The sequence below is a fragment of the Serpula lacrymans genome (genome assembly GCF_000218685.1).
Source record: "Serpula lacrymans var. lacrymans S7.9 unplaced genomic scaffold SERLAscaffold_10, whole genome shotgun sequence".
Classification (NCBI taxonomy): domain Eukaryota; kingdom Fungi; phylum Basidiomycota; class Agaricomycetes; order Boletales; family Serpulaceae; genus Serpula; species Serpula lacrymans.
The window spans coordinates 323,027-343,403 of record NW_006763299.1 but is presented as its reverse complement, the minus strand read 5'-3'; the positions used below and the strand labels follow the sequence as shown (position 1 = coordinate 343,403).

The window sequence follows — 20,377 nt, the reverse complement described above, 5'->3', positions numbered from 1 at the left end:
CGGTAAGTATGTAAAGAAGCCCTACGGCATCCGAAATGGGCAGAAGCCGGGGACGTGAAGGAACACGGCTGTTCTGTTTGGAGTGTTCCTGTCTCCAAGGAAGTGTGGAGTGAAAGTTTATGAACATGGGTGCCGTAGGGTGTCCTCCACCGCATAACGTAGTGGTCGCGGACATCGAGGTGCCCAACGTGCTGTGCTATGCAAGCCCCATCGCAGCACTCCCTTGTTCGCAGTGCAGGCACACCCTGAGGTAGAGCGGAAACAGATGGCGTTAGAGCCGCCGGACCAAAATAAGATGAGAAACAACGTGTCCTCGGCAGGGCTGCTGGTAGGCGGAAAGAACCGGACGCGGCCGGCGGTGGCAGAAGAGGTATGCCCATAAGGGGTATATGGGATGATTTTCATGTGTCAGAAATAATAATAATATAAATGTGCTAAGCGTATGCTAACGCTTTTACAGCTGCTTTTACTTGGGAACTGTTCGCTCGGACTAGCTTTTGTCACTCACGGCCCTTCTGCATGCCACCCGTCTCTCCATAATAAGTCTCGCTCTCTTCCACCTTTCTTTCCTTGCTCCTGGCCATCCAGCGCTTATCCTTCCTTCCTCTTCCCTCCACCATCCCTGCCACCTCTCAAGTCTGTATTCTCCTTACGCTGGTCTTCCTATTTACTCCTGTACTCCCTTTTCCCCATAATCGCACACCCATACCTTCATCGCAACTGTACTCTTCTGCTTTAATTCGCCATGGATCCCTACGCTCGCTCTCGTGAGACCTCCTCTTCTATCTTGCAGCCCATCTCTTTCGTGTCCCATACTCATTCCCCCGCGGATCCTCGCTTTCCTCAATCGGCATCAGACTCCTCTCCTGACCAGGACAAGCCCGAGACCACCACCATCGCGTTCATGAAGGGTCCAAAACGCAAGAGGCTTGCAAAGGTATGCCCTCTTCATTTCCACGACTCCTTTCTTTTGACATCATCAATGGAACTACAAGGCATGCGATGCGTGTCACAAGAGCAAACGGCGCTGTGACGGTACAGGTATGTTCTAGCCGTTCATCACTTCCATCTCCGCCAATCACTGACCCTCCTATCCTTCTAGCTCCTTGCAGCAACTGGTAAGTCTTCCCCACCGAACTCCCCTTCACTGCCTCATACAACATCCCTGGCAGCTACTTTGCTTCTAAGAAGTGTACGTACACAGATGCTTCTGGTCGACCAGTTCCTGCCCCTAGACCTTTTAAGACGGAGAGGCCGGATATTCCGTCGGAAACCCGTCCAACGTCTTACATCAACTATTCCGAATCTTTCCAGTCTGGACAACAAACATTTACTATCCCTTCTATCCAGAAAGGGGATTCCTCTTCATCTCATTCCGACGATGATCTTGCGTCTTCACGGAAGCGATTCAGGGCCGAAACTGGCAAAAATAGTTTGTCCGCAGACACCATCCCTCGGAGCATTGGCGTCGTTGACCGTTCCTCCGGACTTAACCCCTCTCTCACAAGGGAACTTGTCAACCGTCTGTATTTTATTCTTCTACTCTGCTTCTTTTTTTCTAACCTGTCACATGATCATAGTATTTTTCACTCATCGTCATCCTCATCGGATGATAATTCACAAGCCGTCTTTCTCCGCTGCACTAAGCCATAACCGCGTCCCGTCATATCTTTTGCATGCTATTTGTGCTCTTGCCGCTCCGATGTCAAAGCAGCCGCGCATTCGGACTTTTCCTCCTCGTTTAGCTGGTCAACAGTTCGCCGAAGATGCTGCTTCAATAATGTTCGATAGTTCTGGCCGCCTGGTTTGCGAGCCCAGCCTAGCGACCGCACAAGCTTTGTGTCTCTTGCAAATTCATGAGTCAATTTCTAAGCCGTCATGGAATACACGATACCACGGTACGTTATACGGATCGGCAAGACTTTGCGCTTGTGCGCGGGTGGCACGCGGTAGTTCGAAAGCTGACAGCTGTATTGATTTATGACAGACCTCACAATGCAGGTCCTGGAAACGCTTGGAGTCCATAAATCGGACAATCCAGTTTTAACCCCGGTTCCTTCAGTAGAGTTCATCCATAACTCCATTGAACGTGAATGCGTTCGACGCGTGTTTTGGCTTGTACATTTTACGGACCTGATGTCGTCCGTTCTTTATAAGCGCCAGATATCGCCCAAGGAGAGCGAACTCATGCTCAGGCTGCCGGTTGACGAGACGAGCTTCGAATTAGCGGTTCATTCTACTTTACCAGGTCAGATTCTATTGTTATGCTTTTTCCCGTAACTATGACTGATTCATTGCACAGAATATTTATACCTTCCTGCTCCTACTACGCAATATGCTTCCGAATTTGGCCACCTCATCCGTGTTTTCTCCATTCACGCAAAGATTGAAACTACGATGGACATCTTCAACAGTAGCTTCATTTCTCTTTACTCTTCGTCCGCATTTTCAAGTTAGCTGCTTTACAGACCCCGATTCTGGCGCACACCCAGTTGCCACTTTGATGCAATCCGAGGCGGCACTTAAGGTCAGCCCACTCTAATGTACGACCCGGGCAGTTCCTAATGAGCATGATTAACAATAGTCATGGGCTGCAAGCCTTCCCGATCATCTCAGCTATTCTGACGAGAATGTACAAATTCAGATGTCTATGTTTGAGACCAGTTCTAATACTGGCGCATGGTGCTTCTGCTTCATGCATATCATCCACTCTTCTTGTGTTCTCGCTTTGAATCAGGTACGTTACAATCAGAATTTTCCACCGTTAATTGACTGAAAAGGGTATGACTTCAGGCCAGACAAAGATGCCGAACCGCTATGCCGGGTGGGCCAACATGGGCGCTTGAAAGAATGGATACCATTATGGCTGCTTTGGGTGGGAGAGCAAAGAACAGCCTTATATGTGAGTCGACGCCCACTTCTTAGCAAATCAAACCCAATCACTGACTTCTATATTTACCAGTGGCCGCGGCAGTTTGGGTATGCGCTCGGTATATTGTTCGGGAGGCTTGCTAAAATTTCTTCCCTCACAGCCTTTGATCAAATACTGCTATAGTGATCATCCTCGTGTACGGTCTTGGGCGGATGAATTTGAAGAAGTATGGGGCGTCAGGATTCAAGATCTATGTACGCCAGCACCTCAAATGCGCCCACCCACGTCGACACGCCTTCACTCGGGCCCCACGACGATGCCTATTGATAGAGCGCCACAACAACGAGAGAGCGGTGAGATGGGCCATATTGGTAACAAGAACGTGACCTTATCACCGAGCTATCCATCGATCGGCCGCCCTTTGAATGATCTACGTTTGCATAATCGGTCAAGTAACGATGGGAGAGGACCGTCCGGTGGAAATGTTGAAACCCGAGAGAGTGAACAAAGAAGGCTAGTGAAGGACACCGATATAGACCCGGTGCTCCAAGGCACACCCAACCCGCGTGTACACATCAGTGTCGAGGGTCCTCCTTCTTTACCCTCGCTCAAAGCAAGTGGACTGCTCGATTCGTGGAGCGCCCCTAGTCCCAATGACGGCACCCCCTCCTCGTTCTCCGGCCCTTCCAGCTGGCCGGGTCCATCCCAGCATCTCGCTGTGCCACAGTCATCTCGTACTCCCAAAGATCCTTTACGTTCACCCTTATTGTCTTCCCCTTCCGAGTTCATCACTTCCTCCCCCCGCACATTGACCACCGGCATGCCGGTCGGTTTGAAATGGCTGGCGAACGAGTCCACCGTTTTGAGGCAAAGCTAACTACCCCTTCCCTTTTCTATTTTTTTTTGTACTCACTCCTTTACGGTGGACGGCTTGCTTGCAAGCTACATGCTCCCCGTTTGCATACTCGGCTATATATGCCCATCCTTGTTTCGTTCATCCTTACTTATTCACCTACGAAACTGTAGAGCATTTAATTGAAGTGGCTTGAAAGGATATTATTTGTCTTCGTTACAATCAGTGTAGTTTATGCATTCGCCAGAGTCCATAGTTGATCACCGATTAATTTATGCGGTCTCTACTTTACGCAAATTGCGGTGAAGTTCGGGTTTGACGAGCACCACTCGATCGATAAGTTTGGTAACTACCTGATCCTTGTTCGCCTGGTACGCGCCAACGATGGACTGCAGCTTCAAGTCTGTTTCTCTGTCAACTGCGCTTTGAGCCACAGAGGTGGTACCGGCGTGCTAAGGACGCGTCGATATGATGGAGTGATTCCAAAAATAATCCAAGTCAACATACCGAGGACTCGAAGGCTTTGAACTCGGCATCTCTGGCCTTCTTGTACTCTTCGATCTCCTTGGCGGCCTCTGTACGTGCGTCCTTTAGTCTCTGTACACGGTCTGATACATGGAAAGTCAGCCACATGGACAATACGAAATGAGTGAGACGTGCATTGACGGGCCTGCTGCACGACTTTGGCACTTTCTTTCTCTGCCTCAAGCAATGTCTGAATTCCTTGTGAATGCTGAGCAGCCTATTGTCGAGACAAAAGCAAGATGAGAGGGCTGGCATTGTCTGTGGATGCACAGGACGTACCATGGTGAGCAGAGGGAATGGTTTGAACTCCGACTGCGGTGGCCACACGGGGGTCGAGTGGCCATTGTTGCGACGCTTTTCCTACGGGCGCAGCATACAGTTTATAAGGCTGGTTTATAGGCTACAGCTTTGCAATTGGAGGCTGCTTTCAAAATGGCAGGTAATCCGATAGACCCTCTGCAAGCTCTTTCTGCGGCATTAGCTGTACCGCCTGATTCTAAAGAGCAGGCTGATTTACTGGCTGCATTACGTGAATCACTTGAAGCTCACCCAAATCCTATACCCATTCTCTGTACAACCCTCGTCAAAACTGTATCCGGTTCAGGGGACTCTCTCCTCAAAAGATGGGTCTTGGACCTGCTGCACTTTGCTATCTGTCGCTCCAGTTTGTCTCTCGAAGTCCGCACACAACGTTAGTTTCTATTTCAGGGCTTTCCTTCTTGCCGGATTCTTAAGTTTTTAATGTTCTCTCTTAGTCGCTTCGCAGTCCGTGGACACATTGACGGCTCTCCTCAATGATTCAAACCAAAACACTATCAAGGTCGCAATACAATGTTTAACAACAGTCTACCCACTGCTGTTTCGTATGCTGTACGCGTTATTGCACCCCATATGCTCTTGCTCTAGTTCACCAGTCCTATCTTGCGACAGGTGTTCCAACCGCACTAACAGACAGCCTTGGGATTCCTTGTCTCAATGCAAGGCACGCATCCTCGAATTCGTATGGGCTCCCAAAGCCAACAACGGCATACGGATATCATCCCTAAAGTTCATGCAGCGGGTAATTATCGTCCAAACGCGTGGCGTATCTGACCCTAGGGTAGTTTTCAATACCTTTTGCTCTACATACTACTTCATACTCACGGTGTACTTTCCAAACTTCGTGTATCTGCAGCTTCAAAACAAAAACGATCCAAATATTTCTTCTGTTCCTGCAGACCATCCTTTCATGTCAGGACCAGCTTTGGAAGCTGAGGGCATGAAACTCCTCGAAAGCGTGATCACCATGCTGTACACCAGCCAGTGAGCCTTCCCTCAACTGTAAATGAAATGATCATATCTGACAACTATACTTACAGGAACGCCGACTTACTGTCTGCCATCTTGAATAGTTGGTCTAATCTGATAAAACAGCGTCCTCATTTAGTGCAATTGGTCGTGTCATCATTAGCCTCGTGGACACCTGCCGCTCTTGCTGGGTTATCGGCTTCTTCTATTAAAAGTGTAGAAAAGGGGGTTCGAATATTGCTTATACATATTTCGCGGTATGTTGAAGTTTGTCTCGTCTGTTTCACTAATCTTATCGAATGCATCATACAGAGGTCCTCACGGGTCCTCATTTGGAGCCCAGATCAATGAGGCGTTGTCACAACAAGGAGCCCGTATGGATAGAGCCACTGCAGACGAAAAGGCTCGCAAAATTGCTGCAGCCGCTAATGCTGCAGAGGCTTCTCGAAAACGCCCCCCGTCGGCTCCTGCAGAAGATGTAGATGCAAAGCGCGTCAAGCTCGATCAAGACATCGCTGCTTCCTCTGCCGCTTTCCTTGCAGACTTTGACTTTACATCGCTACCAGTTGCTCTTATAACCGAGCTCATTGTAGCTAATCTTCAAGCATTTACTGAACCAAGTTTGTCCGCGCTTGTGCAGACATATCGTCAAAGTCGGGGCATTAGCCCTACTCCCCCCGTGCAGCCTCCACAACCTGTACCTGAAGCAACTCTGCCGACTCCTACACCTCGTGTCCATAGTCAATCCGTCGAACCTCCCCCATCATTTGTAAAGGATGAGCCTGTTGACCCTCTTCAAATGGATATTGACGAAGAGGAGATGGAGTATGAGCCTGATAGACTGAATCTCGAGGTAATAAGTTCGTTTAAGATTTTTGCTAATCGTTACTAAGGATGTTTATTACCAGCTATCGGGAGAACCCTCGATTTCTGAGGATGCTATGATTCTGGCTGATGTTCCAGAAACTGTTTTGATGGACTTGGACTTAAAGGACTTCAAGCTGCCATCACCCAAAGAACTCTCAGAAGATCAGCGTAATCAATTAATGCGAAACTCAGTTAATCGAATATGGGACGGCACAGAGGACCTTATGTTAGGCGGAGAAGATTTAACGCAAGGCAACGGAATGTCGCCTATGGACATGTGGATGTTACTTATAATACGTATGATTACTCGAGTCGCTGATCCCAAAGAAGAAGGAGGGGATGGCGACGATGCAGCGAAGACCGCACAGGACGACATGACTTTGGACTTCTATGTGCGACAGGACAAGCTGAGACAGACGCTATGCGACTATATTATGGCCGACTTTCCTGCTAGGATACGGCTCGCGACCTCGTGGATGAATGAGGAGTGGTATAATGACCGAATACGTCTCGCAGACGATCCAAATTGGGTAAGTTGACGTTGTATTTCTTCCAACATATAAACTCAGGCGCAAAATGTTCTCCAGCGATCAAATTATGATTCATGGTTGAACCAAATTGTTGCTACCTATCAAACCATTTTAGAGGGAAAGCCTGAAGGCAAACCTGACAATAAAGACAAAGCCTTTTCACGTTTCCTCCTCGACTTGCCAGCTGTACCTTCTGATGTCATGCATCTCTTGCGTGATCTTTCGGTTGAGGCTGATAAGTAAGTATTCTACTTTTGTCTGGATTATTGTGCTAAGAGTTGGTCGCAGGATGCATGTCGGATTCACTAGCCTTCGCGATTTTGTTGTGGAGCGGCCTTCTTTGAGGGCCGATGCTTTACACGTTCTCCTGGAGCTTACCACTCACCCAGGTACATCCCTGAATGGTCATCCTTCATAATAGCTAACTGATATTGTCGACAGAAACGGTCACTCGTCGCGCCGCCATCAATACGGTGAAGCGCTGGGTCCCTGATTCCCAGCCTATGGACGGTATGATACGTGAATTTGCTCTGCAGATACTGCGTCGTCTGCAAATACGGCCGCCCAAGGCGGATCATAAACCTGCTGACGACCCTATGGATGGGGAGATATTAGAAGACAATATGGAAGATGGCCAACTTCCTTCAGAGGAACTGGTGCAAACACCGTACTTGCCGGAGGATATTGATATACCAGCAAGGAAATCTCAAATCTTGCAGCATGTAGAGTTATTATTTGCCTTATCTGTCAAGGTTCCAGAGTTTTTGGATGAGTACGTCACATGTCATCATGTGTTTTTGTTCTGATTCACAGAGGTGCTGCTTCGAACAGGATTTTTACGGCCTATAGTCAAATGGAGGTGTCTGTGCAAGGCGCCATACAAGAACTCATCACAGCTCTTATCAAATCTCTTGGATCAAGCAATGGCAAACTCCTGACGCTCATGCGGACTTGCCCCCCAGGGGCCGAATCGCTGGCATTGCGTGTTTTGACCATATTTACGGAGCATGGAAGACCTAGTTCGCAGTTGGTAGCATTAGTCAAAGGTCTTATCAGCGAAAGGGATCTTGATGCCCGTTTTCTCATTCCTATTATTGCGGAAATGGATAAGGTATGCGAATAAACTCCTTCTGTGTCATGCATTACTAAACTTAATGTTGGAAGCCGGATATCATGCGCCATCTCCCTCGAATCGTGTCCATTCTTAATGGCCAACAAGAACCGAAGAACCTGGTTCGTTCTGTTTTTGGATCTGTCGTCACCACGCCCCCACAAACGTTTGGGAGCGTAACGTCGAACCTGCCACGCGTGCGCCAGAGTGAATTACTGACGCCGGCTGAGCTGATGGTGTTATTACACGAGGCTGAGAAGGAAATAGGACTGAAAAGTGCTATCGAAGGTCTGCATTGATTTTTGATGCCTTACTGCCGGTTAACCGTCTCCCTTTCACATGCAGCCATCGGTATTTGTTTCTCTATGACGGACGTTTTCCGCTCCGAAATTCTAGCTGTGGTGATGCAACAGATTGTGGACGAACCGGTTTTACCAGTACTGTTTCTCCGTACTGTGAGTCCTCGCATGTTTTTGTGATTCCACTGGCTAACTTTTTCCATTTAGGTGATTCAAGCGGTCACGACTTATAAATCCCTTGTTGGGTTCGTGTCTACCACGCTGTTGTCGCGCCTTATTACCAAGAAGATATGGCAAAATCCTCATCTATGGGAAGGTTTCATACGTTGTGCTAAAGTTATCGCGCCTGCTAGTTTCGGGGCCCTGTTACAGCTACCTAAGGAACAACTCCGCGAGCTTGTAGACAAACAGCCGAGCCTGAAGTCTGGGCTACGGGACTACGTGACCAAAAAAGCCGGAAACAAGGCCAGGGTTGCCGGATTTCTTGATATTTTCGGAGAGGATGAAGGCAGCACGCCATTGGTGCCTTCAGAGGCGATCGTTCCAGCTGCATAGGATGAAAATATTTATGGTAAAAGTATGTATCATATAGGATGTAGGGACTGTTCCTGGGCTTTCAGAGACTTTGCACACTCTTTGTCTAAGCCATCGTACATGTGTAGCAATAATGATATTTAGACTTTCACTACTGCTTAGCTGTACGTAAAGATCTTATCTGTAGATTTGCGTCAATGGCCGCGGCGGCGACGCGTGCAAGTACTGTTTGTTCTGCCACTGCAGAGTTCGGGTCAGCCTGGACAATTTCTAGAAAACACACGATCTATCTATCATCCAACCACCATCATCCGTTGTCCAGAGCATAGCGTGCGGCTCAATATATGCCATTTTACTGAGAAAATTACCACGAAAACACCTGTTTCCAAGCCATTTCTGATCAAGTCTGCATTCGCCTGACAAACAGCGCTGTGGTAGTGTGCGTGGCCATCGTACACACGATTTAGGTACCTTTGTTAGTTGTTGAACATTGTTCTGGAGTACCAATGTGCCCCATTTCCTTCTGCCATAGACTACGTCATTCGACAATGCCTCGAGATGAGCGTCGTCGAAACGATCGCGAGAGGTCTTCGAATCGCGACAAATCATCCTCTCCGATACCTTCGCCATGTTCTGCTACCATGGATCGAGGAAGATCTCGCATCCGTAGGCCGTCTAATCAATTCACGGACCATCACATTAGAAAAAGGTAAAGTACTCCGCTGAGACCACTGGCGTTGTTGTTTCACAGAACAGCCAATCAAGGGGTTATCATTCGTTCATGTCATCCTTTGGAAAGGTATTTCATGTCGAGAAACGGTGGAAACTTGTGCGGGAGATGGGTTCTGGAGCCTACGGCGTGGTCATGTATGAATATCTCACTCGATAGGTCACCTCGATGTCTGATCTTTCAACGCGACAGTTCTGCAGCGGATGAAATTTCTGGGCAGACAGTTGCAATCAAATTGGTAACACGAGTTTTCGAAAAGATACAGCTGGCCAAAAGAGCGCTGAGGGAGATCACACTCCTCAGACACTTTGCTAACCATGAGAATATCACAGGATTGATTGACGTAGACGCAATAACACCCGATTTTCACGAAGTGTGCGTTCGTCTCAATCTAACACCCGTGCTTATTAATTATGCCACATAGATATATCTTCATGGAGGTGAGGTTCATATTTGTGACATTATCCTCGTTGCTCTCTGAACAGTTTGATAACTTATAGCCGATGGAAGGCATGTTCTTCTCTAGCTCTTGCTGACTTTCACCCAGGCAACTCATATATCATTCAGCCGACTTACACCAAATAATCAAGTCAGGCCAGCATCTCACGAATGAACACGTACAATATTTCCTCTACCAGATCCTTCGAGGTTCTTTGCTTCCCGAATATATGCTTCGCTTACTGATGGGCATATATTCATATATTCAGGGATGAAGTACATTCACACAGCCTCAGTCATACACCGCGATCTCAAACCGGGGAATTTACTTGTCAACGCGGACTGCGAACTTAAAATATGTGATTTTGGGCTTAGCAGAGGTTTTGACTCTTCGCCAGACGAATACGCCAATCACTTGACTGAGTATGTCGCAACAAGGTGGTACAGGGCTCCAGAAATTATGTTGGCTTTTAGGTTATTATATTCTCAATCTAAATATGTTTGGCCTTGAAAGCTAATCATTTACTTTATGTAGACGGTATACGACCTCAAGTGAGATGTTCAGGCTCTTAGGGATTCATATCAATTCTGACCACAGTTAATACCGCCAGTCGATGTCTGGTCAATAGGCTGCATTCTGGCTGAACTGCTACTCGGCAGGCCACTTTTCAAGGGAAAGGAGTAAGTTGCAGTACCTTCACAGGCCCCTACAGTGAATAACACATATTTTCCCAGTTATGGTCAGCAGAATAGTTTATAATTTACCCCTGATATTCATAATCGTTTGATGCTTAGTCGACCAACTGAATAAGATTTTGGAAGTCCTTGGTGAATTTTGATTGCTTGACTGGCTTTGCATAACCTTTACATTGCTTTTTAGGTACTCCCGAAGAACGCGTTATTCAGCGCATAGGTAGCGATAAGGTGAGTGTTGTGGAGGTGAAATGGTCATCTCATTGTACGTTCAATGCAGGCTCAAGCATATGTGCGATCACTGCCCATCAAAAAAGCTATTCCATTTCGCAAACTGATACCGACAGCTGATGTTCTAGGTAACTTTACTTTATTTAATCAACGATTATTTTTCACCTCCACACAAGCTATCGATCTCCTTACCAAGATGCTTCAATTCGATCCCAGCGAACGGATAAATGTCATCGACGCACTTGCACATCCATGGCTAGCGTCCTATCATGATGTCAACGACGAGCCGGAATGTCCTGAGAAGTTTGAAAAGTGGCGTGATATCGAAAAATTAGAGACCTTGGATGAGTTCAGAGATGCGCTGTGGAATGAGATCGAGGACTATAGAATGGAAGTTAGAGGAATCTCCCGGGATGGTGTAGGAAGTGATGCGCAACCAGACCCATCAAGAAGCACGAATGCTGTCGGTGAAGAACCAAGTACACAACCTCGTAATCCTGAAAAGGCGCCCCTTACCCCTGCACCAGTACTCGTCGCAGATAGTATCACGGAAAAGTTGGAAAATTTGAGAGTGGACAGCCCAGAGGAAATGCGAGAGGAGGATAAGGGCGATGCTGATGAGAATCTCGCACCTCCAGCAATAGACTTCCTTCGCGCGACTACTCCTGTAGATCCCGTTGTGACATACGCGAGGCGCTCTAGCATCATGCAACCCTCACGACAGCCTTCAGCAGTTAACTCGCCAATGATGAATTCGCAGCAGCTCCCCACCATCGACGGGCTACCAACCATGGGCAACAGTAGTGGCATTGCGTTCCCGACTCAAGGGTATGTCGTACCCGCCCGCTCACGTGCAGCGTCCACGACGGGAGGAGAGGTGACGCGGAAGTTACTGCGTACGCTTTCGACCGTATCTATTCATGAAAGTGTAGAAGGTCTTCCTGGGGGACTAGCAGGTGTCGCGCCAATTGGGAAGTATATTGTGCGCAATAGAGAATCCGAGGCAGACGCACCTCCATCTGAATTACCAAAGGAGTTCGGCATTGAGGAGGGCGAAGAAGGAGAAGAGGACAAGGGAGAGGAAGGGAGAACTAGTGAAGCTTCGGAGGACTGATAATATTAGAAAAGAAAAGGTTGATTCGGACACAATGAATATAGAAGTAAAACCAATGTGTATTACAAGCACAAACGATGTTAATAATGGATACAGAGTTAGAGTGCTGCTGTCACTGTTGAAAAACATTTGACCTTGATACATATTCCATGAACTTCTTGAAAATTTAAACAATAAAGAATGCCAGCATCTGAATATCATTACGCCATCTACGCATCGCCGAGTATGTGCTTTAGCCCTGTATGGATGTTAGGTGATGAATAGAAAATGACAACACGATTGACTCACGATCGATGATATCGAGATAAGCAGCTGTTGCCGGGCTATCCGGGTATTCATCCAGAAAACTAACCCCATAATCCGCACTTTTCCCTATCCGCGGGTCTAGCGGGACTGCACCTAAAAACTCAACGCCAGTCTCTTCTGCGAGCCTCTTAGCCCCACCGGTGCTTGGTTTGAATATCTGCGATTCCGTCTTGCATCCTGGGCACACAAAACCCGACATATTCTCAACAAGGCCTAGCACTCTTATTCCGACCTTTTTGCAGAAGTTAATTTCTCTGCGTACGTCCTGCAGCGCGACTTCTTGTGGAGTTGTGATAAGCACCGCACCATCTATACCGCTTTCTTTGAGGAACTGAACGATGCTGAGATGTTCGTCTGATGTGCCTGGGGGTGTGTCAACGACGAGATAATCGAGATCACCCCAGTCGACATCTTTGAGAAATTGAGATATGAGGCCATTTTTCTTAGGGCCGCGCCACATGACAGCATCCTTTGACGAAGGAAGCATAAATCCGACGGACATTACGCCAAGGTTGTCCTGGACATAGACAGGAGACCAACCAGATGACGATGAGTGGACTTGTTCAGCGGCGATACCCAGAATGGTGGGTATTGAGGGACCACAAATATCGACATCCATAATTCCAGTCTTCGAAGAAAAATATTTTTGAGGATATGGTTCTCCGCAGTATATCATACGTACATACCTGCAGTTGCTCATCGGCAGCAAATGCCCATCCAAGTTGTGCTGTAAACGTGGATTTGCCTACACCACCTTTACCCGAGAGAACCAGGATCTTGCGCTTCACGGTAGACATGCGTTCACGAATGAATGGAAGAGCAGGATCAGGACCTTTTGGTTTGTTTGATGCACATATTTCTTGATTTGCACATCCATTACATGCATCTGCTTTTCCTGCTAATTCTGATTCGGTTCCCTGTTGAATGATTGTGAATTATGGGTCAAGTTACCGATATTGTAAAATGAAACGCACTGGACAATGTTCTGGTGCATTTGATGGGACAGATGAAGGATCTGGTACTTCTGTTGGACGTTGTACGGCGAGCATCGTTGTAGTCCTGGTATACTACAATGTTACTCAGCAAAACCTGAATCAGGCGCCGGTGTGGCACCGCTGAGATATCTTAGTAAGCTATCCTAATATAGGTTGTCTTCAAGTTCGTTTTTTTGTCCATGTCTCAGTACAATCGCTTTTCACACTCCTTCTTATTATTTCTTGACATATGCCAAGCATGTTGGCGCGTTGTCTTGTTCATCGCTATGATCATCTGAAACACTCTTTTGTTTCAGTTTGAAAGCGTGTAAGTTGATGTCTCAGACTACCGGTAGATCCGAACAAAAAGATTTTGCAGAGGCTGAGGCTACTTAAACAGTTTCACTGAAGATGTTCTATGTCGTTCCACAACTAATCTTCACCTAACAACTCTACCTCACTCCTCCGTTTTTAACTTCTATCCTGAGTGCGAATCTATAAAAACCACGGAGACTACATTGTAGGTATGTCACTAATGATCCTCTCTTGTTCGACGCCCTGAAGTCATGACCCATACATGGACTAGCAGATGGAGAAGCGGTCCATCTTGCGTTCCCTTCCTTTAACTCAATCCATGCATGCCTTAATAATTTAGTTGGTAATCAAATGCGACGAGACAGTCTTGCATTCCGCTGTCCGCAACACTAAAAATCCTCAACCCCTAGGTCGAGCCATGGGTCTGTTATTGAGCTCCTGTGAAGCCGACTCCGTGGTTGAGTTTTTGGGGTTGTGGACACCTGCCTACAAGCTCTGCTCGAGCATTGCATTCCACTGTGCCAAGTAGTTTTCGCTCTCAGTCAGCAGCACCTCCATGTCCCAGACAGGATCAGGTGGGGAGTTTGAACCCAGATCCGTATCCTGGGCAGGCATCACTGTAGCTGCCCCTGCATTTACATTGCTACTTCCTGCCCTCGAGTTTGATGGCCCAGCGAGGTCAATTGACTCTGGTCCTCTTTCGTAGGGAGTAGTCTCCTTCCAGTGCAGAGCAGGTGTCTTTGGTAGACCGGCAGAGGTGAAATTATCCCAGATGGGCTGATTGGCGACCATAGCCCCAAAATCATCGCTGGGTGAAACCGGTGCTGATGGGCTGTTTCCCAACTTCCTCTTCAGCCTGTAATTTTCGGCTTCGAGATATTCTATGTATTCGGCCGCTGGAAAAACGTTGGTTTGTCAGTCATCTTTATAAGAAATATGGATGTGTAGTAAAAAAACCCTTACTTTCAGTCCAGACACGAAGTTCACCGCCGCAGGGTTTGCCACCTTTGCGACAGGGAAGAAGGCTTTTAACCTTATCCTTCTCTCTGCTGATTAGCTCTCGCGTTTGCTTCATGCGATTGGCATTTCTCTGTCGCCCCCTGGCACTGATATGTCGTCCTCCGCGAGCTGCCCCTCTTCTAGGTTCGTTGGTAGCAGATGCTGGTAGGACTGGCAGCGTGTCGGAAGACCCTCCAACATGGAATTGAGTCTGATTGAATGTTGGTGCAGATTCGTAACTGTTGTTAAGCTCCATTCGTTGTTTATCAGTGGGATGAACCATAAATGATGTTAGGCAGCTAACTCACTGTTTCTGTTCGTTCCTCCCCTCCCCAGTATAGTGCGTGATCGATATTGGATGTGTGGTGCATCGGGATCATTTGTATTCTGGAAGTTTTTGTTTCCCCCTCCCCCTCGCCGACATTCCTTTATAACCTCCAAGCTCCCGCTTTACTCACGTGGAACCGTCCTCACAGAACGGGAAACCTTACTGTACGTCGTTCTCATGTTGACGTCCTTAACAGTGCCATTTGGACCATCGGGGGCGTAATAAATCAACTTTTTGACCAGCGAACACACATTGCTTTTGTTGTGAAAATCTGTCAAGGTGAGACATGCCAAAGCTATCTTTTAAAAATTGGAATAACTTTACACTTGCACCCATAGTCAACGGCATACGCCCACAGAGAAGTTCGACGCATGTTTTGCTCCTACTCAAAGCAAAGCTGTCAAGGTGAGACATGCCAAAGAATCTGGTGGATTTGGGAACCACTTCACACCTTCACTCACTGTTGACGGCATTGTGTCTACAGGGAAGCCCAAGATCAATGTTTTGCGGTGTAGAAAGACTACGTGTAAAAGCGGCATGCTTGGACCTTTAGTTCCGCAGGACGGCTTTCGCGGTCATGACCACAGGATTCTGTGAAATGGCTTCCATTCTACCAGGAGACGGTGCGGATGCACCTCATGAGAGGATTTACGGACTGGGAAAGAAATGTGATGTCCGACGAGGTGATGCTCGGAACAATTTCACGGTTTAAATTTCTCAAATGGTCGTACTTGTGATGGTAGAATATCTATTATCATGATATTGTGGAGAACGTTGCGAGTACAAAATCTGTGGCCTGGCGATAAATGAGAAGTCCATGAGAGTTATATAAGACGATGAGTTGAAATGAGTTGCTAGGGAAGGCACGAATACAAGGTGGAGATGGATACAGACAACAAGGGTTACCAACTGGGGAACAAGACAACGTCTTTTCAGGCAGAAGTAGGCAAGGAGATAGTAGAATGTACAATACCTGCCATGCTAGTAGTATCATAGCCAGGTCTTATATTGCACCCATTGGACGTGATCATACTAACCAAAAGGTCCCTGTAGTTCCATAATCACGAAACTGAATCTCATAACAACTTACTATCAATGGAACCCTGCCAATGGGCCTTTCGATTGCGTATTCTGAACTGCCTTTACTATTGCTTTTGTTTCAGTTCGGCCTCCGAGAAGGAGAGTCATGGATTGACATATCAATTCCATGCCGACATTTGCTTTGCCTTTTAGCTTTGATACGGATCCCCGCCGAATAAGCATGCATCATTATCGGATTATGAACTCATCAAGAACTTACTCAGCACCCCTTTGACAGTCATCTACCGACAATGAGCCCAAGCCGCATATCGAGAGACTCTGATATGCGCGCTATTATGCCCCCTTTGACCATCAGATAATTCGAATAATTCACATTACCCTTTCTCCAGGAGCCTACTTCGAAAGCTTTCAAACAATCCTCGAAATACAGGAAAGTAATTTCGGCAGTTCAAGAATCAACCCACGAGGATCCGTGAAGCAGTCGGACAGTATTCTCGGTATGCAGTATAGGACTGAGAGATTTGATGAGGCCTTCTGAAGTCAACAGTTTGATCATGAATCCATCTGGGAGTTTGGGTCTTTGATGGTATCGGAGCACAAACCCAGGAGAATCTATCTATGCGCACGTCAATTGAGCCTTTGCGACCACCACTGACTACAATATATCAGAAGTAGTTCAGGCCGTTCACGGCGGGCAAGTCTCTCAACTTGCGTTCCAGGTTATCTAGATAGAGATTATCCTATCAGTACATCCTGTCGAAAAGATGGTGTATAAATAAATGCTAACTTGATTGATGATGCTTGGGATCCACTAAGACACTGCTTCAGCAAAAATTGAAATAAGAAGCGGTATCTCTCACAAATCAATGGACTCGTTCCATCCTGATTGAAGTTTTGTTTTCCTTTCGAACTCTCCATCCACAGAGATTATGAGGAAACAAACCGGAGCCTCCAAAAAGGAGCCTGTCGCAACTGCGGAACCACGATAACTAGATGTTAGGAATGAAAGCACTGGATAAGTGTCATAGTATATAGTTCGAAATAGATACCACACACCAGTCAAACCGGACTTTCTGGATTTAGAGCCTGTATGAGAAGAAGCGGTTGGAAATATCGGGAAAGGACATGCCTTGGTTATTGCCTATACTTCCTGCCGCCCTTTACAGACCAGATGAATGTCAACACTAACATGAGAATGAGAGCTATACTTGGGCGTCGAACGCCTGGCGTTGGATGCTCACGGACGATACCTGCATGTTCTGAACTTCTTTTTTTCACCACTGCTCAAGGATAAAACGAGAGAATGTTAAGAGAATTCTCCAAAATTATAAAGTCGACTGTTGTAAAGCTACGACAAACCGACTGGATAAAATCGATTTTCGTCAGAGTAATGTTTAATGTTCAACATTCAGCGTCAAGTCACGTCTTTGCACCAGATAGGAACCCAAAGATAAGGACAACCTTTCCCACGACTTGTCTGATTATCACCACCTGATACCACAGCCAGCAAGCAAGTTCCTAACTTCTTCGAGTCCAGATGGGCCACACTTCTATCGTACTCGCTCCAACCAAGGGACACCTGCTCAAGAAAACAATTCCACCGTGGCAAAACCTCTTCAAGGATGCCGGTGCTGCAATGTGAACGATATGGCAGAATCCTTTCCTCGTTTGCAAGAGCACTGGCAAGGCCCAGGGCAATACCTCAGCTAACATTCATTCATTCGGAGGTTCACAAGCTCCGAATGGAGGCGATACTACTCCTGTGATTGTCCATGGTTCTCTTGACACACCCACGATTAAGAACTTTGTTGTACCAAATCATGCGCGGACTCGGAAAGTATATCAGGTTAGTACTCGCCAAGAAGTTAAACAACACAATTACTGCCTGGCTGCAACGCCCAGTTAAGCTCACTTTGGTCATCGAATCTTCATTCCGGTAGTGCTCATTGCACCACCAGGTTCAGTCATGAATCAGGTGTTTTGGTTCATGACATGTATTGATGGCGATAAATCTGTCATCCTTCTATCAAACTTTGATCATGATGTGCAGGCCCGGCTTGATGTAGAATTTCTTAGTGTGAAAGCAACAAAGTCAGATATATGGCCATGCGATATCACGAGCTCCCTCCGAACGAGTATCCCCCCATTTCATGGCACAATGTCCAATGCTGATCTAGAGCTCACTCTTATAGCCTTATTCGGAGCGAGGTATCTAGCGATGGCTTGTTATTCCCTGATTATTTATGATCATGCCTTAACCCTTGATCGAGAGGTCAGTAATACGATTTTCTAATATAATGGTGATTTGAATCAGCTATATCTATACTCATCTCTCCATTGCAGATTGAGCATTTTTGGTGTACTGCATGGAGCTTTTCTCATGTGCTTTTCTTCCTCGTAAGCGCAAGCATTGCATCAGTCCAGAGCTCACGTTTATATATCCACTTGCTGCCCTTTCAGGTCCGGTACCTCTCACTATGTCAAATTATGTGAGAAGGTTGTCTAGAAATACCTCCACTAGCTGACATTTTTTCATTATGATAGCACGGATATGATTTGTGAGTCATCACTACATCATGATCGGAGAACCCGAGTTCATACCCCCAGTAGCCATACTCTCGACCGGATTGAACAACGCTGTAAGGCTGCTCTTAACATTCGTTTTTTTATCTTATGTGATGGCTGAAGTCCTCTGTCAGGCGTCAGTCCTACACATTAAATTTATTTATTGTGAATTTATGCCATGGCTTATACCAGGTGTATAAAAGTGTATCTTACAGGCTACAGTCTGGATACCATTCTTTTGATCACTGTTCAAGGTAACTTCAGTCTTTTGATTTTCGACAAACTGAACTCAAACAACGGCCAACTTTGCAGGGATGTTAACTCTACGAACATGGTATCTATTCGCGGGAAGACGCCTCATCCAGTGGCTGGTCGCTGCCGGTTTTGCAATCTCCCTAATCGCCACGATTCCTGTGGTTGTACAACCGGTCCGTCAACTTCAAATAACCACTGTACAGATTCCTGATGTCAGTGGCTGTGTGTATGATCCCACGCTCGATAAACTGTGGGCAGCATACATACCTGCATTATTCATTCATTCCATGCTATATTGTTTCCTGGTATATCGGGTTATATCTTGCCGGGACACAATGACCGATACACCGCTATTAAAGCGCTTTCATAAAGAGTGGGTTGCCTGTATGAATTACAGTATTCTTGTTCTAACCTTGAGTCTTGTAGAGGAGGTTTTGTATACCTGCTCACAGCTGGTGAATGATTCAAAATATTGCTTTACAACCTTAGCTTACTTCAACCAAGTCGGTATACTCTATACGCTCATTGGGTCTCTAATGCCGAATGTCCCTTCAGTAAGTTTTCGGTATGCGCAACCATCAATCCAATGCTAAAACCATAAACCCAGATGTTCATACCCGCTACGTATGGCAGGTGATTGTGTTATTGGTTATTTCTTGATCATGCTCGATAATTCACGTTGCCGCAACTCTAGCGTGGTATTAGCTATCTCTACAGTGACTACTACTCGCCTCATGCTGCGCATTCATTCATTGGCTTCTCAACTTCACGTTAGTACCACCTGGTTATTAAACCACGCAGAATTGGCCAGGTCGCATTGGAGAAAGGGTGCTAACGAGGGAGAGCTGATAGTAGAGGTCCGGGTAGATGATATGGATCGTTTCGAACTTCCCAGGATTTGTGTGAGTCCATTTGCCTTCGAAATGCCTAACAGTGCCTCTGTGGCAGTAAAAGTCCAGTGAAAATTGTATATGGCAGTACACGATGTATTAAAACTATGTTCAGTATTGTATAAATAAAAACAGTCATATTTTCCATAAAGTTAGCTTTCGGCTGCGATAACCGTTGCGCATGCTTCGTGATACAGCAACACTGGCATTAGTGGTATGCCATGCGTGGCCTGAAATCTTGGAATGAGCTAAACAGTATTAACGACTGTACTGCAATATACCTCAGTCAGTGAATGGGCATAGCTATTCCCAGCTCGAGAAAGAGCCAATTGCAATCGGACCCGCCAAATCAGATAACTGTCACAACTTGACAGCAACCCTGGAACTTTTATCCACACGGCCTTTTGAAGAGTCAAGGTCATTTGATTTGTGGTACCGCCACGAGAGACTTAGAGCGAGTCCCATCGATGATCCATGAAACGTGAGGCGCGATCATAATGATATTACTGTCAAAAAACAAATGAGCTGAAACAAGTGGTGTTCGTGGACCTATGCAGACCCACGAGTCCATACAACCCCAAATAAACTCCTGCAAACGGCAATAGTAATAGTACTGCCAG

General features: G+C 46.6%; 7 protein-coding genes across 7 annotated transcripts; 4 read left to right on the top strand and 3 right to left on the bottom strand.

The window, feature by feature from the left end:
* Positions 1-364: 364 nt before the first annotated feature.
* On the top strand, positions 365-4,261 carry SERLADRAFT_416752 (uncharacterized protein; the record flags this gene model as incomplete). The annotated part of the gene is made up of 12 exons (XM_007320634.1): positions 365-937; positions 996-1,041; positions 1,103-1,118; positions 1,173-1,522; positions 1,581-1,898; positions 1,988-2,248; positions 2,303-2,413; positions 2,469-2,527; positions 2,585-2,737; positions 2,794-2,902; positions 2,963-2,979; positions 3,033-4,261. 12 exons carry the CDS (start codon positions 746-748, stop codon positions 3,747-3,749), a joined length of 2,349 nt encoding a protein of 782 aa, XP_007320696.1.
* A 280-nt stretch (positions 4,262-4,541) lies between these two features.
* Positions 4,542-9,115, top strand: SERLADRAFT_451042 (uncharacterized protein; the record flags this gene model as incomplete). Its single annotated transcript, XM_007320633.1, has 13 exons — positions 4,542-4,941; positions 5,006-5,120; positions 5,181-5,552; positions 5,609-5,794; positions 5,850-6,390; positions 6,446-6,934; positions 6,992-7,173; positions 7,223-7,323; positions 7,376-7,706; positions 7,766-8,045; positions 8,099-8,333; positions 8,391-8,500; positions 8,552-9,115. 13 exons carry the CDS (start codon positions 4,683-4,685, stop codon positions 8,897-8,899), a joined length of 3,549 nt encoding a protein of 1,182 aa, XP_007320695.1.
* Positions 9,116-9,139: 24 nt separating this feature from the next.
* On the top strand, positions 9,140-10,340 carry SERLADRAFT_394896 (uncharacterized protein; the record flags this gene model as incomplete). The annotated part of the gene is made up of 6 exons (XM_007320632.1): positions 9,140-9,345; positions 9,411-9,587; positions 9,644-9,745; positions 9,801-10,048; positions 10,109-10,256; positions 10,317-10,340. The coding sequence occupies 3 exons, from the start codon at positions 9,427-9,429 to the stop codon at positions 10,030-10,032; spliced, it is 495 nt and encodes a 164-aa protein (XP_007320694.1).
* Positions 10,341-10,858: 518 nt separating this feature from the next.
* Positions 10,859-13,569, bottom strand: SERLADRAFT_472558 (uncharacterized protein; the record flags this gene model as incomplete). Its single annotated transcript, XM_007320631.1, has 7 exons — positions 10,859-10,874; positions 10,927-10,946; positions 11,024-11,098; positions 11,147-12,322; positions 12,373-13,018; positions 13,077-13,307; positions 13,365-13,569. 4 exons carry the CDS (start codon positions 13,437-13,439, stop codon positions 12,294-12,296), a joined length of 981 nt encoding a protein of 326 aa, XP_007320693.1.
* A 452-nt stretch (positions 13,570-14,021) lies between these two features.
* On the bottom strand, positions 14,022-15,349 carry SERLADRAFT_472556 (uncharacterized protein; the record flags this gene model as incomplete). Its single annotated transcript, XM_007320630.1, has 1 exon — positions 14,022-15,349. One exon carries the CDS (start codon positions 14,959-14,961, stop codon positions 14,605-14,607), a length of 357 nt encoding a protein of 118 aa, XP_007320692.1.
* A 108-nt stretch (positions 15,350-15,457) lies between these two features.
* Positions 15,458-16,362, bottom strand: SERLADRAFT_472554 (uncharacterized protein; the record flags this gene model as incomplete). Its single annotated transcript, XM_007320629.1, has 3 exons — positions 15,458-15,915; positions 15,980-16,038; positions 16,097-16,362. 2 exons carry the CDS (start codon positions 16,035-16,037, stop codon positions 15,761-15,763), a joined length of 213 nt encoding a protein of 70 aa, XP_007320691.1.
* Positions 16,363-18,205: 1,843 nt separating this feature from the next.
* Positions 18,206-20,326, top strand: SERLADRAFT_472549 (uncharacterized protein; the record flags this gene model as incomplete). The annotated part of the gene is made up of 12 exons (XM_007320628.1): positions 18,206-18,319; positions 18,391-18,444; positions 18,508-18,536; positions 18,592-18,605; positions 18,658-18,688; positions 18,805-18,866; positions 18,925-19,240; positions 19,294-19,322; positions 19,372-19,421; positions 19,475-19,500; positions 19,562-19,987; positions 20,039-20,326. 11 exons carry the CDS (start codon positions 18,206-18,208, stop codon positions 19,827-19,829), a joined length of 993 nt encoding a protein of 330 aa, XP_007320690.1.
* Between the last annotated feature and the right edge of the window lie 51 nt (positions 20,327-20,377).